The 16,771-nt window shown below is 59.2% G+C and overlaps 1 protein-coding gene across 1 annotated transcript in view; it reads left to right on the forward strand.

Moving 5' to 3' along the window:
* Positions 1-16,771, forward strand: part of LOC119102543 (transforming growth factor beta receptor type 3) — an 83,385-nt gene that overhangs the window by 16,675 nt on the left and 49,939 nt on the right. The window contains exons 3-6 of the mRNA XM_037225932.1: positions 270-445; positions 1,920-2,020; positions 3,073-3,124; positions 9,763-9,934. Of these exons, the coding sequence (XP_037081827.1) occupies positions 270-445; positions 1,920-2,020; positions 3,073-3,124; positions 9,763-9,934 (501 nt within the window). The remainder of the gene's footprint in view (positions 1-269; positions 446-1,919; positions 2,021-3,072; positions 3,125-9,762; positions 9,935-16,771) is intronic.

Genomic DNA, 16,771 nt, shown 5'->3' on the forward strand with positions numbered 1-16,771 from the left:
TTGTCGGGCCCGCCCTCCTGACCCCGCGGAGCCGGGCGTGGGACCGGCGGGCCCGCTCCACTCGCCGGCCCGTGCGCTGTAGCTGCGGCGCCATGTGCGCATCGGGGCCATCGAGCGCCGCTGCGCCGAGCTGAAATTCTACGCAGCTGTGACCCGCGCCCGGCTCCATTGCCCCGGTGCCGCGTGGCCCGGAGTAGTGACCCGCTCCCTCCCTCTCTCCAGCGCTGCCGTAATGGCGGCGCGCCCTGACCCCCTGCCGCCGTCTTCAGGTGGTCCGGAGCTATGCGTGGTGACCCGGCTGGCGTCGCCGGACTTCTCGGCCGAGTACCACCAGCCGGTGCCGGCGTTCGGCTGCTTCAGCCGCTGCGTTACGGCCGACGGCCGCGAGGTGCACGCCATGCGCCCGTCCACCAAGTACAGCAGCCGCGACACGCTGCCGCCCCAGGTGAGCACACGCCGCCCGCCGCTCGTAATTGCGGCCGGGGGTGCCGCACAGCGCCGGGGACGATTAAGGCCGACCTGCGTCGATGCCGGGAGCGCCATCTGGCGGCGGTAACCAGATCATGAATCATCGACACGGGATGGCGGCGGCGCGCCGCTTCCGCCGCCGCATCGGACGACGCGAGGTCGTGGCGACGCCGCCGGGTGCCCCCGTTTGTGGGGGAGAAGCACATGTGTAGGGCGCGTCAGGGTACGCCCAGGTGCCGCCGGGTGGTAGACATTTGTGCCTTTCGGCGGCAGTGTCAGCGCCGCGCGTTCCCCCGCGTCGGCCTGGCGGGTTGACAACATGGCACATGCGTCAGCGCGCCGGCTGTGGGTTATGCGCAGCTGCTGAGTGGCAGATGACTCCGGCTAGGTGCAGCCGGCCGGCGCGGACTGGCGAGACCAGGCCGCCGGGCGGTGGCGACGTGCCGCGGCGCACGTGCCCCGCGCCGCCACGCCGGCCACGTCCGCCGCGTGGGGCGCGGGCCCGTGCGGCGAGGTGCCGTGCGCCGGCCCGGCGGGGCGCCGCGGGCGAGCCGCGCCGGACCGCCGGCCGCTCATCGATCGGGCGCGGTGCGCTTCGGCCAGCTTCATTCAGGGCGAACCTGGCCGCAATCAATGCGCCGCGGCCGGCCGTCCGGCGCCGCGTTCGCCTCCTGACCGCTGGGGCAGCGGCGCCGCTCGTTTGTCCGCCGCTGTCTGTGGCACGCACGATCGGCTGTGTTGAGTTCAGCCTGGGATCTATGTGCTGGATGACATTTATTGAAATGATTGCGTCGATAGCGGGTTTGAATTGCCTGAAGGGCTTTCAAAGAGGTTAAGTTTATTACGACTCTCCTTTCATTGTGCGATAATCCGAGGCTTTGTGAATGGAATGTGTTTTTGTTTGCTCATAATCGCCTTCGTAAGTACTGCGATGCACGACTCATGTTTATCAAATGGTTCTAATGGGGAATCAATATATTTCCCGGGTGCCGCCTATCTTTTCAGGTAGACCTTGTGCCGCTTGAGGTTCCCTACGTTAACACCGGCAAAAAAACAAAACAAAAGCGTACTGCCATGCCCTGTCTCCAAACCGTTGCAGGGCTTGCGTGTCAGCGTGCACTTTGGATACGCTATATCGAGCGAACATACGACAGTGCGAACCCCACGACACGCCACACGAGGCAATGCTGTCTTTTCACACCACATCTCCCTGTCTGTTGTCATGTGTTTGTGGTGAACTAGGTCATAAAGGTCCGCTACAATCGCCAAGGCTTGCGCCGACACAGCAGTGCACTGAGATGGGACGTCGTCCGCCCCGTGTGTGTGTCACGCACGAGGATACACGTCATGTGTACGTCATTCATACGTCACATTCATCCGACCGCTCGGTGCTCCACGCCACGCGCCTGGAGTGGAGGGTTTCTATTCTAGCATGTGCCCGTCGCCGGCAGGATCGGCCGAAGCTGGTGCTGCGGGTTCTGCCGCCGCCCGAGGGCACCCCCGTCAGCAGGGATATCGTGCTGATCCTGGACGCTTCGTCGTCGGTTGACTGGTGAGTGGCTGGCGCGGCCGGTGCGGCCCCACGCCACGCGCGGCTCCGCGCTGTCGGCACGCGGACTGGGGTGGGCCGGGTAGGGATGGCGATGGTAGATCTGGCGCGAGCTCGCCGGGCGTCACTGGCCAAAGGACTGGTCATGAGTACGCATCTGGCGGCGCTTTCGACGGTGCGATGCTAGCAAGGGAGTGAATGTCGTCTGCAGCGTTGCTCAGACGCCACGTGGCGTTTGGCGTCTAGCATTTGGTTATCACCTTGATTAGAGCAAGCAATCTTGTGCTGGCTTTAAATCATTACATAACAAACCTTACCCGGAAGCCCGCATGTCCGTGCCAAAGTGACCGTGAAAGGCATACAGCTTACCACGGCTCAACGACTCGGTGAGCCGTCGTAGGCTGATATGTTTGATGTTTCGTGCTGGTACATACCGCAGTTGAAAAACCAGCAGCATTTTATTGACTTGCGTAACAGCACTGGGGATTTGGAAATCGTGTCAGCTGAAATTGACGGCATATCCTCGAACCCACACTGCCGCCCAACTGTCCACATTCCATCAGCTGGCAAGCCAGCCAACGACAAAACATCTTGTGCTTGGCCGGCGGCCCGGGCCAGCGGCACCTGCCCTCTGTAGGCCGTGTGGCCGGCGCTGCCAGGCCCTCGGCGACCGCCGGGGTCACAGCCGGCACATGTCAGCCGGCGCCGCGCCGACACGGGTCAGGTGCTGAGCTCGGTCACGTCCGGGTGCCTGATCAGATAAGACGCGTGCCTGCTGCGTGCGGCGCCGCCGCTCGGCTCGGCTCGGCTCGGCTCGGCTCGGCTCGGCTCGGCTCGGCTCGGCTCGGCGTGGTTAGCTGGGTCAATGCAGCTTATACCTCCCCATTCACAGCGAGTCGTGGAGACCAACGCGCATCAAGCAGGCACATGATCGGATAGGGTACCGGCAGGCAGGGTGGTGGGAAGGGGCGAAGGTCTGAGACATTGTGACTGCACATTCCTCGCGTGTGTAAGGAAGCGTTTGCGTGACACAGCGAACCCCTGTGTGTCCGCAGGACTGTCCTGGGTAACGGCGCCTTCGACAACGCTACCGCCTTCCAGATAGTGGTGAGTGAACGGGAGAGCGGCGCTGTTCGATATGCGTGACTGCGCTTGCTGTGCGTGTGCTGCATGCCAGCGGACCCATCCATTCCTCGCTGCGTTCTTCCCACCGTAGGTAAGCATGTAGTTTTCAGGCTGTCCAAGAGTGAGGTTCCCCGAGACTCCCAGATGCGATTCGACTTAACTGAGGCTCTAGAGATTTTAAGAAACTCCCGGCTACTCTCTGAGACTCGGATACTACCGGATAATTTTATTTACCTGTGACGGTGTGGACAACGCTGTCACAGGCTGCCTGGCGGTGAGGAGACCCACCTGGAGGTCAGTGGCCTCTCATGATGGTGCATTATCGACTTGGCGAATACCTTGATGCGCCGCAAAAGGTCAATTTGTCGAGATCGTCATTTCGAAATAGCGAGCGGCCACGCTGTTGCCGGGCGCAGGCGGTTCTAGAAGCTGGTATAGCAACTGGTACGTGGCAGACCCCCAAACCGCAGACCCCATGCGGCAGACGCTCCAAGTGTCAGACCCCTAAGCGGCAGACCTCCCTAGTGGCAGACCCCAAGCGGCAGACGCTCCAAGTGTCAGACCCCTAAGCGGCAGACCTCCGTAGTGGCAGACCCCAAGTGGTAGACCACAAGTGGTAGACCCTCAAGTGGTTCAGGGACGGCAGAAAAAAGGATAGTAGAACTACGCATTTGTACATGGGGGAGGGGGATGGGAGGGGGGGGGGGGGGGCAGGTTGGAAAGCGTCAGCAGACGTCACGGACTGCGCGGGCACATCCACGCGCGGGGTGCCGATTCAGCATCAGGTAGAGCACAGATGATTATGGCGAGCACGTAACCTGAAGGCGCTGGCGCCGTGCCCAGGCTTTTGCGTGGCCTTAGCCGTGCACTTCAGCTTCCGACGTTGGCCAAGGATGGCCGGCGCGTAGACGCCCTCGTCGCTGCAGCTAGCAAGGCAAATGTGCTGTGCATTAGGATGTAAGCGCCATACGCACACAACGCACGGGACGCACACAACGTACGGGAAAATAGGTCGTTTGAAAACCCTGGGAAAATGGGGCATTGCATGTCAGCTGAAAACACGTGCACCATCGCATATAAGAGTTGTGCTCACGACATGTTTCAGGTGGCATCACTGGATTTTAAATGGCTAGATGACGTTTGATATCTTCATTTGGTCCGTGTGGGATTAAGGCATTATCGGAGCTGGCTAAACGCTCCGATCCATAGGGTCCCAAGTCACATTCTGTTTAAGCGTCTAGTCACGGGCGGGTCTTCGTGCATAACGCGTGTCACGGCACGTCGTCTGTCACTTTGACGAATCCCATTTTCCATTAGCTCTTCGACGCTTATCTGACCAGAGATTCAGGTACATGATTATGCACTTATATGTGCCACCATTCAGCCGGCTGGCTGTTTTTCAAGTGAGTTTCGAGACGTTTCGCCTGTTGGCGGGCGATAGCGGCCATTCAACAAAAGGCGTCCGCCGCCGTACAGTCCGCCACCGTCAGCGGTGGCCGCCGGCCGCCCACCTGACTAGCCTGGGTGTTGTTTGCTGCGCGGAGGGCCCGGGTGGTGCGCGTGCCGGTCGTCCGTCGGGCGGCCGGAGCACGCACCTCCGGCCGCCGGTGCGCCTGCAGCGGCGCGTCGCGGTCGTGTTTGGAAGCCCGGTGACGGCCTGGCCACGCGTGACGCGGCGAGGCGCGCGCGGCTCCGGTCACCTGAGCTGGAAGAGCCTGGTGTCCTGTTGACCAACGTCGGGGGGGGGGGGGGGGAGGGAGGGGGAAGGGGGACGGCACGCGGCCCTTCTTCTGCGCGGCGGCGGCGGCGGCGGCGGCGGCGGCCATGTCGGGGCGTTAGGCGCCGCTGGGGCCCCACTGAGCGGGGGCCCGCTGCGACGGCCACAGCTCGTCAGTCGTGCTGCAGGCGGCGTTGGTGTCATGCCGCAGGTCGTGCATCCTCATCTCATGTACCGCTGCCACTGTCCCCTGGGGAACAGGGCCTGGCTCGCGGAGCTCGGCGGTCCTCGGGCGGAGTCACGACATCTGAGCTGTCAGCACCAGTGTATATAGGCCATTCATTACATTACGGTCAGATGGCAACTGTACGAAAAGGTCAGTCCGGCACTGTCCGGCTTTGTCGTGGCATTTTAGCATAAAGACTGTCTCACCACAAACCTGTCGAGCTGTCAATCGGTACGAGCTACCCGTCGAATTGAACTCGTAGTGGCGGCCGGCTCGGAATAAACACAGCGGTATCTGTCTCTCAGATGATGCACGAGATGCCGAGTGTCCTCTGTTGAAGTCGCTCAATGACAAGCTCTTTAAAAGCACTAAATACTCAAGCACGGCGTGCGAGTACCCGTAGACGAACCACTGGTTATCTCCAACAGCAGAGCCATCCGGAGCCACGTGTCGATTTTCGCTTGCAGTGGTTGGCAGTGCTGTGTTCCGTGTTCCGCGGGGAGGAGGCATGACGCGGTGCTCTTTGCATTGTATTCCGTGGAGAGGAGGCATAACACGGTGCTCTGCTCCGCGTTCCGTGGGGAGCAGGGGTGACTCGGTGGGTTGGCGGCTGGTGGCTATTGCCCTGTCCTACCCAGCGCTGTTTTTTTTAGGCGAAACAGGCGCACGTCACGGCCAGCCCTGCCTCGCTCGTTTTAGTCGCTGCGCCTTCCCAGTTGCCCGAGGGCAGAGCTTTACGATTTTCGTGGGGCGGCGGAAACTGATAGACTGTGGACTGATTTAAGACTACCGCATGAAATTTTCAGATGTGCGCCGCAATAATTATTTGTGTGGCTGAAAACGTTATGGTAGATATCCAGACAAGGCGTTGCACGTTCACAGGCACGACAGTAATGATTTTAAGGTAACGAGAAGGCACACAAAAGGCGGCGGACTTTAATATTCGGACCATCATCGGTTCACCCCAGGACTCACCTTAAGCAAGGCGTTGATTGATGAGCCTGTTGTCTTACTTGGCCTTTTTACGTGATTATACAAAATGCAGTCATTGGCGTGCTGGAGATGACGTTTTTCCTTTTGATATGCCCACCGCCGTCACAGGAAACTGAAAGCCAATGATATCGTCCAGGATGAAAATAAAGCCTGCGGCATGTTTTCGGTATTGCGGCATACATCAGTGTTGTCATAAACCTAAGTTGTCGTGAACCAGTGTTGACCAGTGACCAGTGCTGTCATAAACCATAAACATACCTCGTCCATCAGTGTTGTCATAAATTTTTGCGTCTCAGTGAACATTATCATTATGTAACAAAGCTGCAGAGCTGCGTGACGGCTCTGGCCTTTCCAAACCAACGTCCTCGGGAGCGGGTCAGTTGCCGGTATGACTCGTTTAGCCAGAACAGGCATTTCGGCTTCAGACTTTTTTGTTCGGAACACACGCATAAGCTCGATGGAAGTGCTTTTGCGTGGGTGTCAGTACTGACGGGCTGCACGCAACCCCGCCTTACAGTCTTATCCGCTGAGCGCGTTGAAAAGCTCCGATGTACGGTGAAGTCCGACTGCTGTGCTCGCCCATTACAACTGATGCGAGGGGTGGAGGGGAGGAGCAGCGCAGCCGACCCCGTCCTAGCAGCCGCCCTGAATGGCTGGCGCCGGCCCGCTAACTGAGCGGTCCTCACAGGACGGGTGTTTGAACAGCTTTTTTAACCACGCTGGCCGAACGGCTCGCTCAGCTCCGGTAGGTGACTCAGCAGTTGCCTCAGCCCGGCAGCTGAGTGGCTGGGCGGCTCGGCCCCGCAGTCGAGCGACTGAGGAGCTCGCTCAGCCCGGAGCGGAGCGGAGCAACCAGCCCCGGCAGCCGGATGCCTCGCCCAGCCCCGGTGGCCGGATGACCCGTCCAGCCCCGGTGGCCGGATGATCCGTCCAGCCCCGGTGGCCGGATGACCCGTCCAGCCCCGGCAGCCGGATACCTGGTCTAGCCCCGGTGGCCGGGTGACTCGTCCAGTCCCGGTAGTCACATCCAGCCCCGGTAGCCGGATGTCTCATCCAGCCCCGGTAGCCGGATGTCTCATCCAGCCCCGGTAGCCGGATGACTCGTCCAGCCGCGGTAGCCGAGTCCAGCTGCGGTATCCGTACGACTCGTCCAGCCCCGGTAGCCGGTTGACTCGCCCATCCCCGGTAGCTGGATGCCTCGTCCAGCCCCGGTAGCGGCCCGGCCGGCCGGCGCAGCGGCGGCCGGACGGACCATCTGTCGACGCGGCGCCCCGGCCGAGCGCGTCCCCGGCCGCCGGGACGGCGGCGCGCTTCTAACGGGCCCGCGCGGCGCCGCCGGCCGTGGCGCCGATGCGCCGGCCTCCCGCCCGCCTCAGACCGTCGCCGAGATAGCCGCCGATGCAGAGGCCGCTGGTCATAGCGCGCCCGGCTTTTAGGAGCTGGACACAGCCTTGACATGCTAGTGGTTGGGGCCCCGCGATGTTTGGGCGGAGGCTGTTCGGTACAGGTTACGAGCAATGCACGATGTGTATTGTGGGCTCTGTCTGGTGTGTGTTAGAGGCTGGTTTATTCTCGTGAAGGAAGCAAGAATGGTGCGTCCCACCAAGACATGACTGATGGTTGTGCCGAGTAGATAAATGGCTCGCGTCCCGCCATGCATTTCCCCGACGAAGTCAAAGGAAAATGTCCGTGCACGCCGGCTTTCGCTGAGGCATGGCTTAACATAATCATTCACGCCTCCGCTTGCAAAGCATGGGCGAAGCTGTTTGCATGCCTCCGCTTACAGCAGCACGCATGACAAGGACCCATGATGGCACGCTGATTGTGCAACATGACGTAACAGTTTGGAGCAGCTGCTGCCGTGCCGTTGACGCGTTTATGCGATGGCTTGGGAGCACAGATTGTGTGTCTGTGTGTCATTTTGGCTTTGCGACGCACTGCTGAGGCTATATGGCGTCGCCTGCCTCTCACCCTGGCAGGAAGGGCGGGCACCGCGGGGAATCGAACCCCGTACCTCTGGTTTCCCAGACGTGCGGTGGTTAACGCAGATGCGTTAACCACTACACCACCGATACCCCTAGCACAGATTGTTGCACAGCAAAAGCAGATATCGTTATCCAAATTTCGCCAGTTCCTGCTTATCACTAGTGTTCGGACAGTTCACATCTCATTGTAAACATATGTTTTCTTGGCGCCTTTCAGTTCGTAGTTATTTGGTATTTAAGATGGCAGCTACATCAGAAACGTCATCAGATTCAGACACCGACGCTCGAATTTTGTATTCTTAGCCGTAGTTGGTGCAACAACCAAAACATGTCCCACAAATTTATATTTTCAGCCAATATATCAAAATCACATTGGCAAAAGATGCCAAGGAAACCGAAATGTCCTCGCAGAGGCCCCGAAGGTGACCGAAATAAGAAAGTGTCCATCCATAAATGGGAGGTTTACAGATATGTCTCAGATTACGAAGAGACCCGTAACTGCGAAAAGAGTCCTAAACCGAGAGCCCGGTATCGCTCACAAAATGCGCCATTTCCAACGAAAGTAATTGGTTTCGTCATTCTGTGCACTTTCCTTGTATAGCTTGGCGGACTTCACCAGTCCCGGTCAGCACTAATGACGCCGCGCGAGTTTGCGACTTGAGTCCTATGATGACCATCGCCATCCCTCATGCTGGGTGTAGTGACGTCACAAACTCGTCCAGTACGCGTCTGCCATGTTTCACGTATGCGTGTGGTGCTGGAGCGTGCGGGCATGCGGCCGGAAGGGCGAGCTCCGCAGGCAGGCCAGTGGCCCGTGTTCTGGAAGACGTGAGGTCATCGATTCGGTGCTGGCGCAAACCTTTGATCCGACGAAGCGCGGCCGATGGCGGCGGACGAGTGGCGGCGGACCCCGCGGCCGTGGCGTGCCCCACCGGCCGGCGACGAGTCCCGGAAGAGTAGAGTGCCGGTCAGTCGCGGTCGCGTGCGGCCTTAATACGGCCGCCGGTCGGCCACGGCCGTCCGCTTTACCTGTCATGGGGTACATGTGCTGGCACTTGCCATGCAGCGTCACTGGCATACCGAGCCGAGGGTGGCGCCGCCATGACTTGCTAATGTCGCCCAGGGCCGCCCGATATCTCGCCGGGGATCGCCGAGCGACGACCGCTGTGCGCGCGGAGCGCGCCGGCCGCCCCCCCCCCCCCACTTCCTGGGAAATGGTCCGCTTATGTAAGCGGCCGGCCGACATTCGGCCGGCGCCGAGGCGTCCGATGAACACCTCCATACGGATGCGGCGCGGCCGGCCGCGGTGGCGGCGCCGGCGGGCGAGGCGGTGCCGCCCCGCCCCCGCGCGTCGTGACCGCCGGCGCCGGCGTCGAGTCGCGGCGGGCTTTCCGCGAGCGGGCGCGGGTGTGGCGCGGCGGCGCGCTCGACTGTGCACGGCCCATCACGACGTCTGCCGGGCCGAACACGCCTCGTTGGAGCATTGGTCAGGCTGGTGACGGCGAGGCATCCGACGCGATACATCAACGCATCTTTGAGAATGGAGTTCAGCCGCAATGTCGATGTCTGGAGGCGAAGCGCTGACTCCGTTTCGTGTCCTCGTCACTGCCGTCGGCTGTTGACTACACGCCTTGCCTGTTTGCGGCCAAGCTCCCCGCCCTCGCCGCCGCCCCTGACTGTCGCCTGCCTTTTCCCGCAGCTGACCAAGCTGTCGGCGGTGGAGCGGACGGACCTGCCGGCCGTGTCGGTGACGCGACAGCCGGCGCGTCCGCGCGCCGCTCTGCTCGACTTCATCGTCAAGGAGTTCGGTTGCATCACCTCGTTCACGGACGTGACCGTTGCCGACCTGGTCCGGCTGCAGATCGGCACTGGTGAGTAGCTGCTGGCCGAGAGTCGCGCGAGGTACCCCTTACCCCTAAGCCAGCGAGATAGGGTTCCTTGGTGTTGGCAGCGCGCCGCAGCACACATACAATGGGGAGCAGGACGGAGACGCTGGCATGTATGTGAGGTTCGTTTTGTGTGTAGGACTGTTGCACGGTTGCCGCATTTTTTGACTGATTTGGGCGGTGGACCACGAAACTATTTTTCGACGCATGTACTAACCCTTTTGTTTGCGCTATGCCGATTTTGGTCACCTGACGTGCTTACTTGCTTGGGAGCATGACGATTGCTGTGCAGCCAACATTAGACCTTGCTGTGAAGCCCAATGAATATGGTGTCCGGGACAAAAACTGTACACCTGATTATTTACATCGCTTTTTATCGACCTACGATAGCGTAATCATTCAGGGATAGGCCTTGTCTTCTCTGGCCATGTGTTCATCGGTTTTAGTTTTGGCTGCGTGTAGTTGGCAGTTTTCTCACACCCAATGTTCGTTTTTTTTTTACTTAACTTAAACTGGAGTTTTTGTTACCTTCACTGTTCTTTGTAGCTCGGCCAGGATGCGCTTAAGTTTAGCTCGTTAGTCTGGTGGTGTTTGCAATCGTCACCGGGCTTGAATGCCGTTGTTTCGGTTTTCTTCGAATGTGCAAATTGCACCGACAAACGCTGTGTGCTCCGGTGTCGTAGTCTCTCGAACTATGCGTGAAACTGGTGAAATTGGTTTAAGCCGCTCAAGCACCGGCTGTTGAAAACGCATTTACAAGTTGCCATGTAGCTGCCATGTGCATTGTAATGTTCCGCACAGATAAACGTTTGCAATGCAACACACATATCGCCGTAAAGTCCTGTTGTCGACGATTCCTGCCATAATTAATGGCTTCAACACGACCAATGAGAGCGCGCCACAAAATTAGTCCTCGAAGTTTTACGCGTTTTGGTGCCTTGCGAACGCAGAAGCACGTGATACGCCGTAAGGGAATGGTCCTACAGGTGTGATATGTTTCCGGTGGCCGATTGAAATGTCCGCATGCATCAAGACCGTCGCACGTCGTCGGCTGGCTCAACGCCAGCTCCGGCGGTAATCGCTGGCGGCAGCTGGACGAAGTGGGCTCGAGTGCTTCGAAAACCTTGATCGTTCTGACACGTCATGAACACGAGCGCTCTTATCTGCGTATTCAGAAGATCGGCATGAAAGTGGACTGAGCCGACGTTTGGGCCGGCCGCACCAGCGGTCTCGAAGTGATCGCCGTGTCCATTAGTTTAAGCTGGCGATTGGTGCTGGCCGGATCTTCCGGTTGTACGTGCCCTCGAGTACAATCAGCGTTAGCTTCGCGACAGTGGTGCGGTGCTGGTACGTGTACCGGCACCAGACCATCACGCAAGTGCACGCAGTGCTGTGACGGAACTGCGAACGATACCGACGACACACGTGGTCTAAACTGACAATTGAAACCGTAGTGAAATGGCGTTGGCATGCCGTATGTGCACGTGTTTGGCATGCGGTATGTATGTGTGTTCGGCATGCGGTCTGTGCGCGTGCATGAGCTTCCACTGCAACAGACGTTCAAAATCACCAATGGAGATGTTCGATAGGCCCAGTGGATATTCAGCAGTCCGCTCGAACTACGTGTTTCTCCAATTGCCTGTCAGCGGCGGCATTGTCAAACACATACCTCAGGTTATTTTGCAATAACGACACGACAAGACGAGAGACAAGGCAGCCTTTCAAGTTTGCTCGTCTGCTTGATCAATAAGAAGCCCGGCGCCCTTCATCTCGACCGCAAGCGGACGCTAACAGGTGCTGCACGCTACAATTTTATTTATTTTTGCGCCACTCGCTGCTCACATCCGGGTCTTCGGACCTGAAGTTCGTCGGACTTGAACCGGCGCTGCTTCGAGCGGACTCAGGTAGGCAGCATTTGATGTGAGAGTGTGTAGCCACGGAAGAATTTCCGTCTTGTGCTACTGCACTGGCGGCTGAAGCGCCTTGGTGCTGACACGGAGACCACGAGACAGCCGATATTAAGGCTCGGTGGAGGGGTGAGTTCTGAACCCGTGAGGAAAGCTTCTATGGTATAGGTGCAAGCCGATGGGCGAAACAACAATATTTTGATAAAAGCAAGAATGGCATTGGGCATCTTGTTTTTGGTGTCATAGGTTCAGAATTGTCATCCTTGCAGTTATCGACCGTCAGTACATCGGAGGTACTAGTTGAACGGCGTCAAGCAAACATGGGCTACATTTTCGGTAATGGCCGTTTTGGAGCTGTGCGTATCGTCGTAAGTACGCCAATGTTTACTTGAGAGAACTTCGCTTAACCAGTACCTCCTGGTATATCGACAATTGATGACTGTCAACGTCAGAACTCTGAAGTCATAAGGGGAAAATCCGAGGTTAGAATCCACGAACATCATTGTAAAATATGTTCATAACGCTCCTGACCATTTCAAGTCACTTGCTTATTTGTTTATTTGTTTATTTTATTTTACTTTATCGCCAACAGAGCAATGCTCCCTTCACCGACAAAGTCGTTTAAAAAAAAAACAAACAATAAAAACACATAGGCTTTTCGTGTCTTTCTTATCTTATGTCATTTATTTGTGATCGGCTTCATCCCAGATGAATTCCATTCAGATCATATAGATCCAGTTAGCTTTGAGCAGCAAGAATTATCGTTTGCCACGAACCCGTGCGGCGGAAATATTGCCGGTGCCGTTAACAAACCGAGGTGGCTGTCCAATTAGCTTGTCAAAACAGACAATCAGCCATGGTCGTCGTCATCTGGTGATCCCGCGCCAAGACAAGTTGAGCTTATGCATCATGCACCAGTTGTTCAAAGACAGGATAATCAGTCAAACCTTTTCAGCTGAGCGTCTGGATCAGCGTTTTAAGTTCAGAGCCTTTGCGCTGAGTTATTAACTTTCACTTTACCAGGAATTGATGGCTAAGCCAAGTCCTAGAGCAAGCATTGGTTGAATTGGCAGTGTTGGACGCTGCATGCTGTGGCCATGGTCACTCCTGATTAGCACGGTCGCTATTAACATCATGGAAATAGGACCTCCTGGCATATTGGAGGTCGATAACTCAGTACAAGAATTTAGAATTTTCAACTAATGATGCCGAAAAACCAGTGGCTGAAAGCTTCTCTTGCCTGTCTCACACATCGGTCATCACCGCGACAGACAGATACACTGACACCATGTTAAGGTAACGGCGGCTCGGACGCTCTGAGATCGGTATCCAGGCTTCAGATACCGTCTTTGTACGTGGTGAGAACCACATCTGTCTATTTTTATGTACCGTTGTGTGGTCCGAGAACATTTGCTCTTTAATGTGAATGACAGACGTTTGCTCCCATTCGAGGCATCCTCGCGTGCCCTGCGTAGCCAGCAGCGCTGGACATTGGGCCGGCGCAGGGTGGCGGCCGTGCTGACCTTGCCATCCCGTCCGGTGAGGGCTGATCGGTGGTTTAGAAGGAGGAAGAGCCGGTCAGCGCTGCTGGACTGGCAGCACGGGTCGGCCCGTGACGCTGACCGACTGGCTTGCTCACCTCGCCGCTGGCCGGGCGTGTGTTCCCTCCCCGCTCGGCATCGGCGCTGACGGCGGTGTGCGGGCGCCCGGGCCCGCCGCGGCCGACAGGGCGCCCCGTCTCTCAGCCTGTCGCTGGCATCGGGGCGTGCTCTTCGGACTCGACCAGGGGTTGGTCTGCCCCGGCGTGGTCTCAGACGGGACTGGGAGTGGCAGAGCGCCTGATGGGCGTTGCTCTCAGACGCTGGCCCGCCTTCAGGCCGCCACTTGCCACCGTGCGTCAGATTTTGTGCCAAACGAATAGTTGCACGTATGGCCGAAGTATTAGATCTGGCTAGGGTAAATGCCATGTCTGATGCGAAAACGGTAACACAGATTCACTCCTGCTTAAGTGATGCTGTACAACAAGCAATGTATAGAGGAGACGTGTTCACGTAATTCCAGCGAAGATCGCTTTGGAAGGGGAGCATGTGCCGGAAGCGTGCCACGGTGAGGACGACCTGGAGGCGCGACCCGCGCGCCAGGGCCGTCACGACCTCTGCAAACTGCCGGCCGGCCGGCGGGCGAGCGCGCCGCCTACGTGCCTCGCGTTCCGACCGACTCGGCTCCGTGCGGCCGGCTCGGCTGGGCCGGGCGCGTACTACGGGCCGGCAGCGGGAGCGGCCCTGGCGGCCGGCCCGGCGGCGGCACACCCTCGCCGCCCGGCGCGACGCCCGGCTACTCGCCGGCACCCGGCCAGCTGACTCAGCTACTCACGCGCCGACCGTCAGAGTCAACCGCCGTCGGCCGGCGCGGCCGCCGGCGCCGGAGCCGGAGCCGGAGCCAGGAGCCAGAGCCAGAGCCAGAGCCAGAGCCAGAGCCAGAGCCAGAGCCAGAGCCAGAGCCAGAGTCAGAGTCAGAGTCAGAGCCAGAGCCAGAGCCGTCGCGCTGGGCACCGGCGCGCATCGATTGTGCACGGGCCGCGCGGCCGCGCACTGTCGGGCTGTCCCGCGGCGACGGCGGCGGCGGCGGCGGCCTGGCAGCGCTGCGGGCCCGGCCGGCGGCAGTAAACAGAGCCGCCGCGCGCTGGCGGCCGCCCGTGTTTCGCGGCCTGCCAGGTGGCTCCTGCCGGCCGGCCGGCCCGGCCAACCGGCAGGCCCGGACACGGCCGCGGCGCGCTGCCAGCCACGGTCGATCGATGCGGCGGCCGCGTGAGCGCCGCCGCCGCCGCCGCGTGCGCCGCTCCCATGGCGGCGTGGCCTTGAAGTGGGGCCGGCGCCGGGAGACGGCCCGGCGCTGCCGCCGCCTCCGGCGCCGGCGCCGCGCCGCGCCATTCACGGCGCAGAGGCACGGCCGCCAGCGCCTCTCCTCTGCGACGGCCAGGCCGCGCTCGAAGCAGCGGGGTAACGGGACGCCGCGCTGGCGGCGCCGAGCCGGACGCTGCGGCGTAGTAGTGGTGCCGTGGCAGGATCGCGTGATCGGCGCGGCGATGCCGCCTTTTGTCCGTCGGTTTTGGACATGCGACCATTTGTCAGACACGGCATGAAAACTTTAATCGAGTTTAACGTGTATTGGCGCTCGACCCTAACGGAAAGCTGTTCATCGTTGAAACACACTTGGAACGACTTGGTACGCGTTTCTAGTCGACCCAGTAGTCATGCATGATAAATGCGTCGCTGGAAGGTTACGTGCAATGCTTCTGCGTACGCCGAAGCACAGCAGCTCTGAAATTATAGTCACGAAACCACAAGTGTTGCGCCCACCGAAACTGCCGGGGTGGTTGCGATAGGCCCTTCCCATCACTGCCATTCTGGCTGCATCGCGTATATCAGGGGCAGCTGCTGGAATGGTGCCGTTCGATGATTCGCTGATTGGAGCTGATGCGCCTTTCCCGTCGTGCTGAGCCGTATCAGCAGACGCGCACGGCTGGGCCCGACACTCGGGCCGAACAGCGCGGCGGAGCGGCGCCGCGCCGCCAGCTCCACGCTGTTGTCTGCGCTGCTCTGGGGAGGTCCGTGTCGACCGCGTGCTGCCGGCGAGATCAAGCCCGACTGACCCCGCCTCGTGAGACGGAGGCGTACCGCGGCGCGCTCAGTCCCGCCCGGCCGGGCCTGCTATCCACTGCAGCCACGCAACTGGCGCTGACTCGCGCTGCACGCGGCCGGGCGCCGGCAGGCGTGCGCGGCGCTCGGCCGCGAGGCGCCGTGCAGCGCGTGCGATGTTTATGTGCTTTATCTTCAGTTGCGCGATGGGAACATCTCGCCCTCGAGCGGGTTGATAGTGCAGGCATGCAGTGCGGCATGCAGGTGACTGGAAGATTTCAGGATGCCCTAGTCTTTGGTATGCCGTCGTGTGATGCGCGGGCATCTCATTGCTAATGAACCTGATAGCTGAGTGCCCGGCTAGAATCGCTGGCTGCCTTTGGTCACAGAGCCATGGTGGTCCAGCGAAGTGGAAAGTTGCTGACGTCAGTGCTGCTGATAACAGGCCAGAGAGAGACACCCGGGAGATGGATGAAGACTGGCGGCTCCGTCTGAGTTATGCATTTGAAGTTTGTATTTAGGGAGTTCGTTTGTGCCGTTTTTACGGGCACTTCGACTACGAGACCGTTTTTGCTCGTTCTGAGAATTATCGACCTACGATACAACAGGGGCGTAAAGCTTGGCTTCGTTTGTAAAGCGCTTCAAGTTTTGTTTATAGTTTAAGTTTCTCAGCCTAGCTAATGCTCGCCAGGTGGTCAAGGCCTTTCTTGATATTAAGCAACGGCCAAAATTTCTAGATTTGACCGCAGACGCCCCTGCTCAAACCCCGCCTAACTCAAACTCAAACCTCCAGTACCCTACACACAACACACACGGGATCGACCCGACATGGGTCCGCGGCCATACGGGCGGCCGGAGACAGCTGGTGAGAGGCGGGACGGCGACTACTGCCGGTCCGTTCTGGGGTGCCCCAGGGGTCTATCGTCGGGCCGATGCTCTTAAGTTGTTTGAACGACCTTCATGTCATTTACCGGGCTGTCGGGTGATGACTGCGCTGACGACGCCCAGCTGCCCCGATCACTCGCCGGCCGATCCGAAAATCTGAAGGATCACTAAATGTTATGTTGAAAACTCTGTAGACACGTTACAACGCTGGTTCAAGATCAAATTCACGAAATACGAACCCAGCAAAAGCAGATTTCACGTAGTCGGAACGCGTCTAAACGTCAACGGAGTTAAAGACTTCCACCTGAGTATAGCTGGCCCGTTGAGCAAACCGTCGTCGGCTATTCGACTGCTGAGTGTGGCCATCTACCCTTGCATGTCCTGGGACATTT

The sequence above is a fragment of the Pollicipes pollicipes genome, unplaced genomic scaffold, assembly GCF_011947565.3.
Source record: "Pollicipes pollicipes isolate AB1234 unplaced genomic scaffold, Ppol_2.1 Scaffold_5724;HRSCAF=6776_pilon_pilon_pilon, whole genome shotgun sequence".
Lineage (NCBI taxonomy): Eukaryota > Metazoa > Arthropoda > Thecostraca > Pollicipedomorpha > Pollicipedidae > Pollicipes > Pollicipes pollicipes.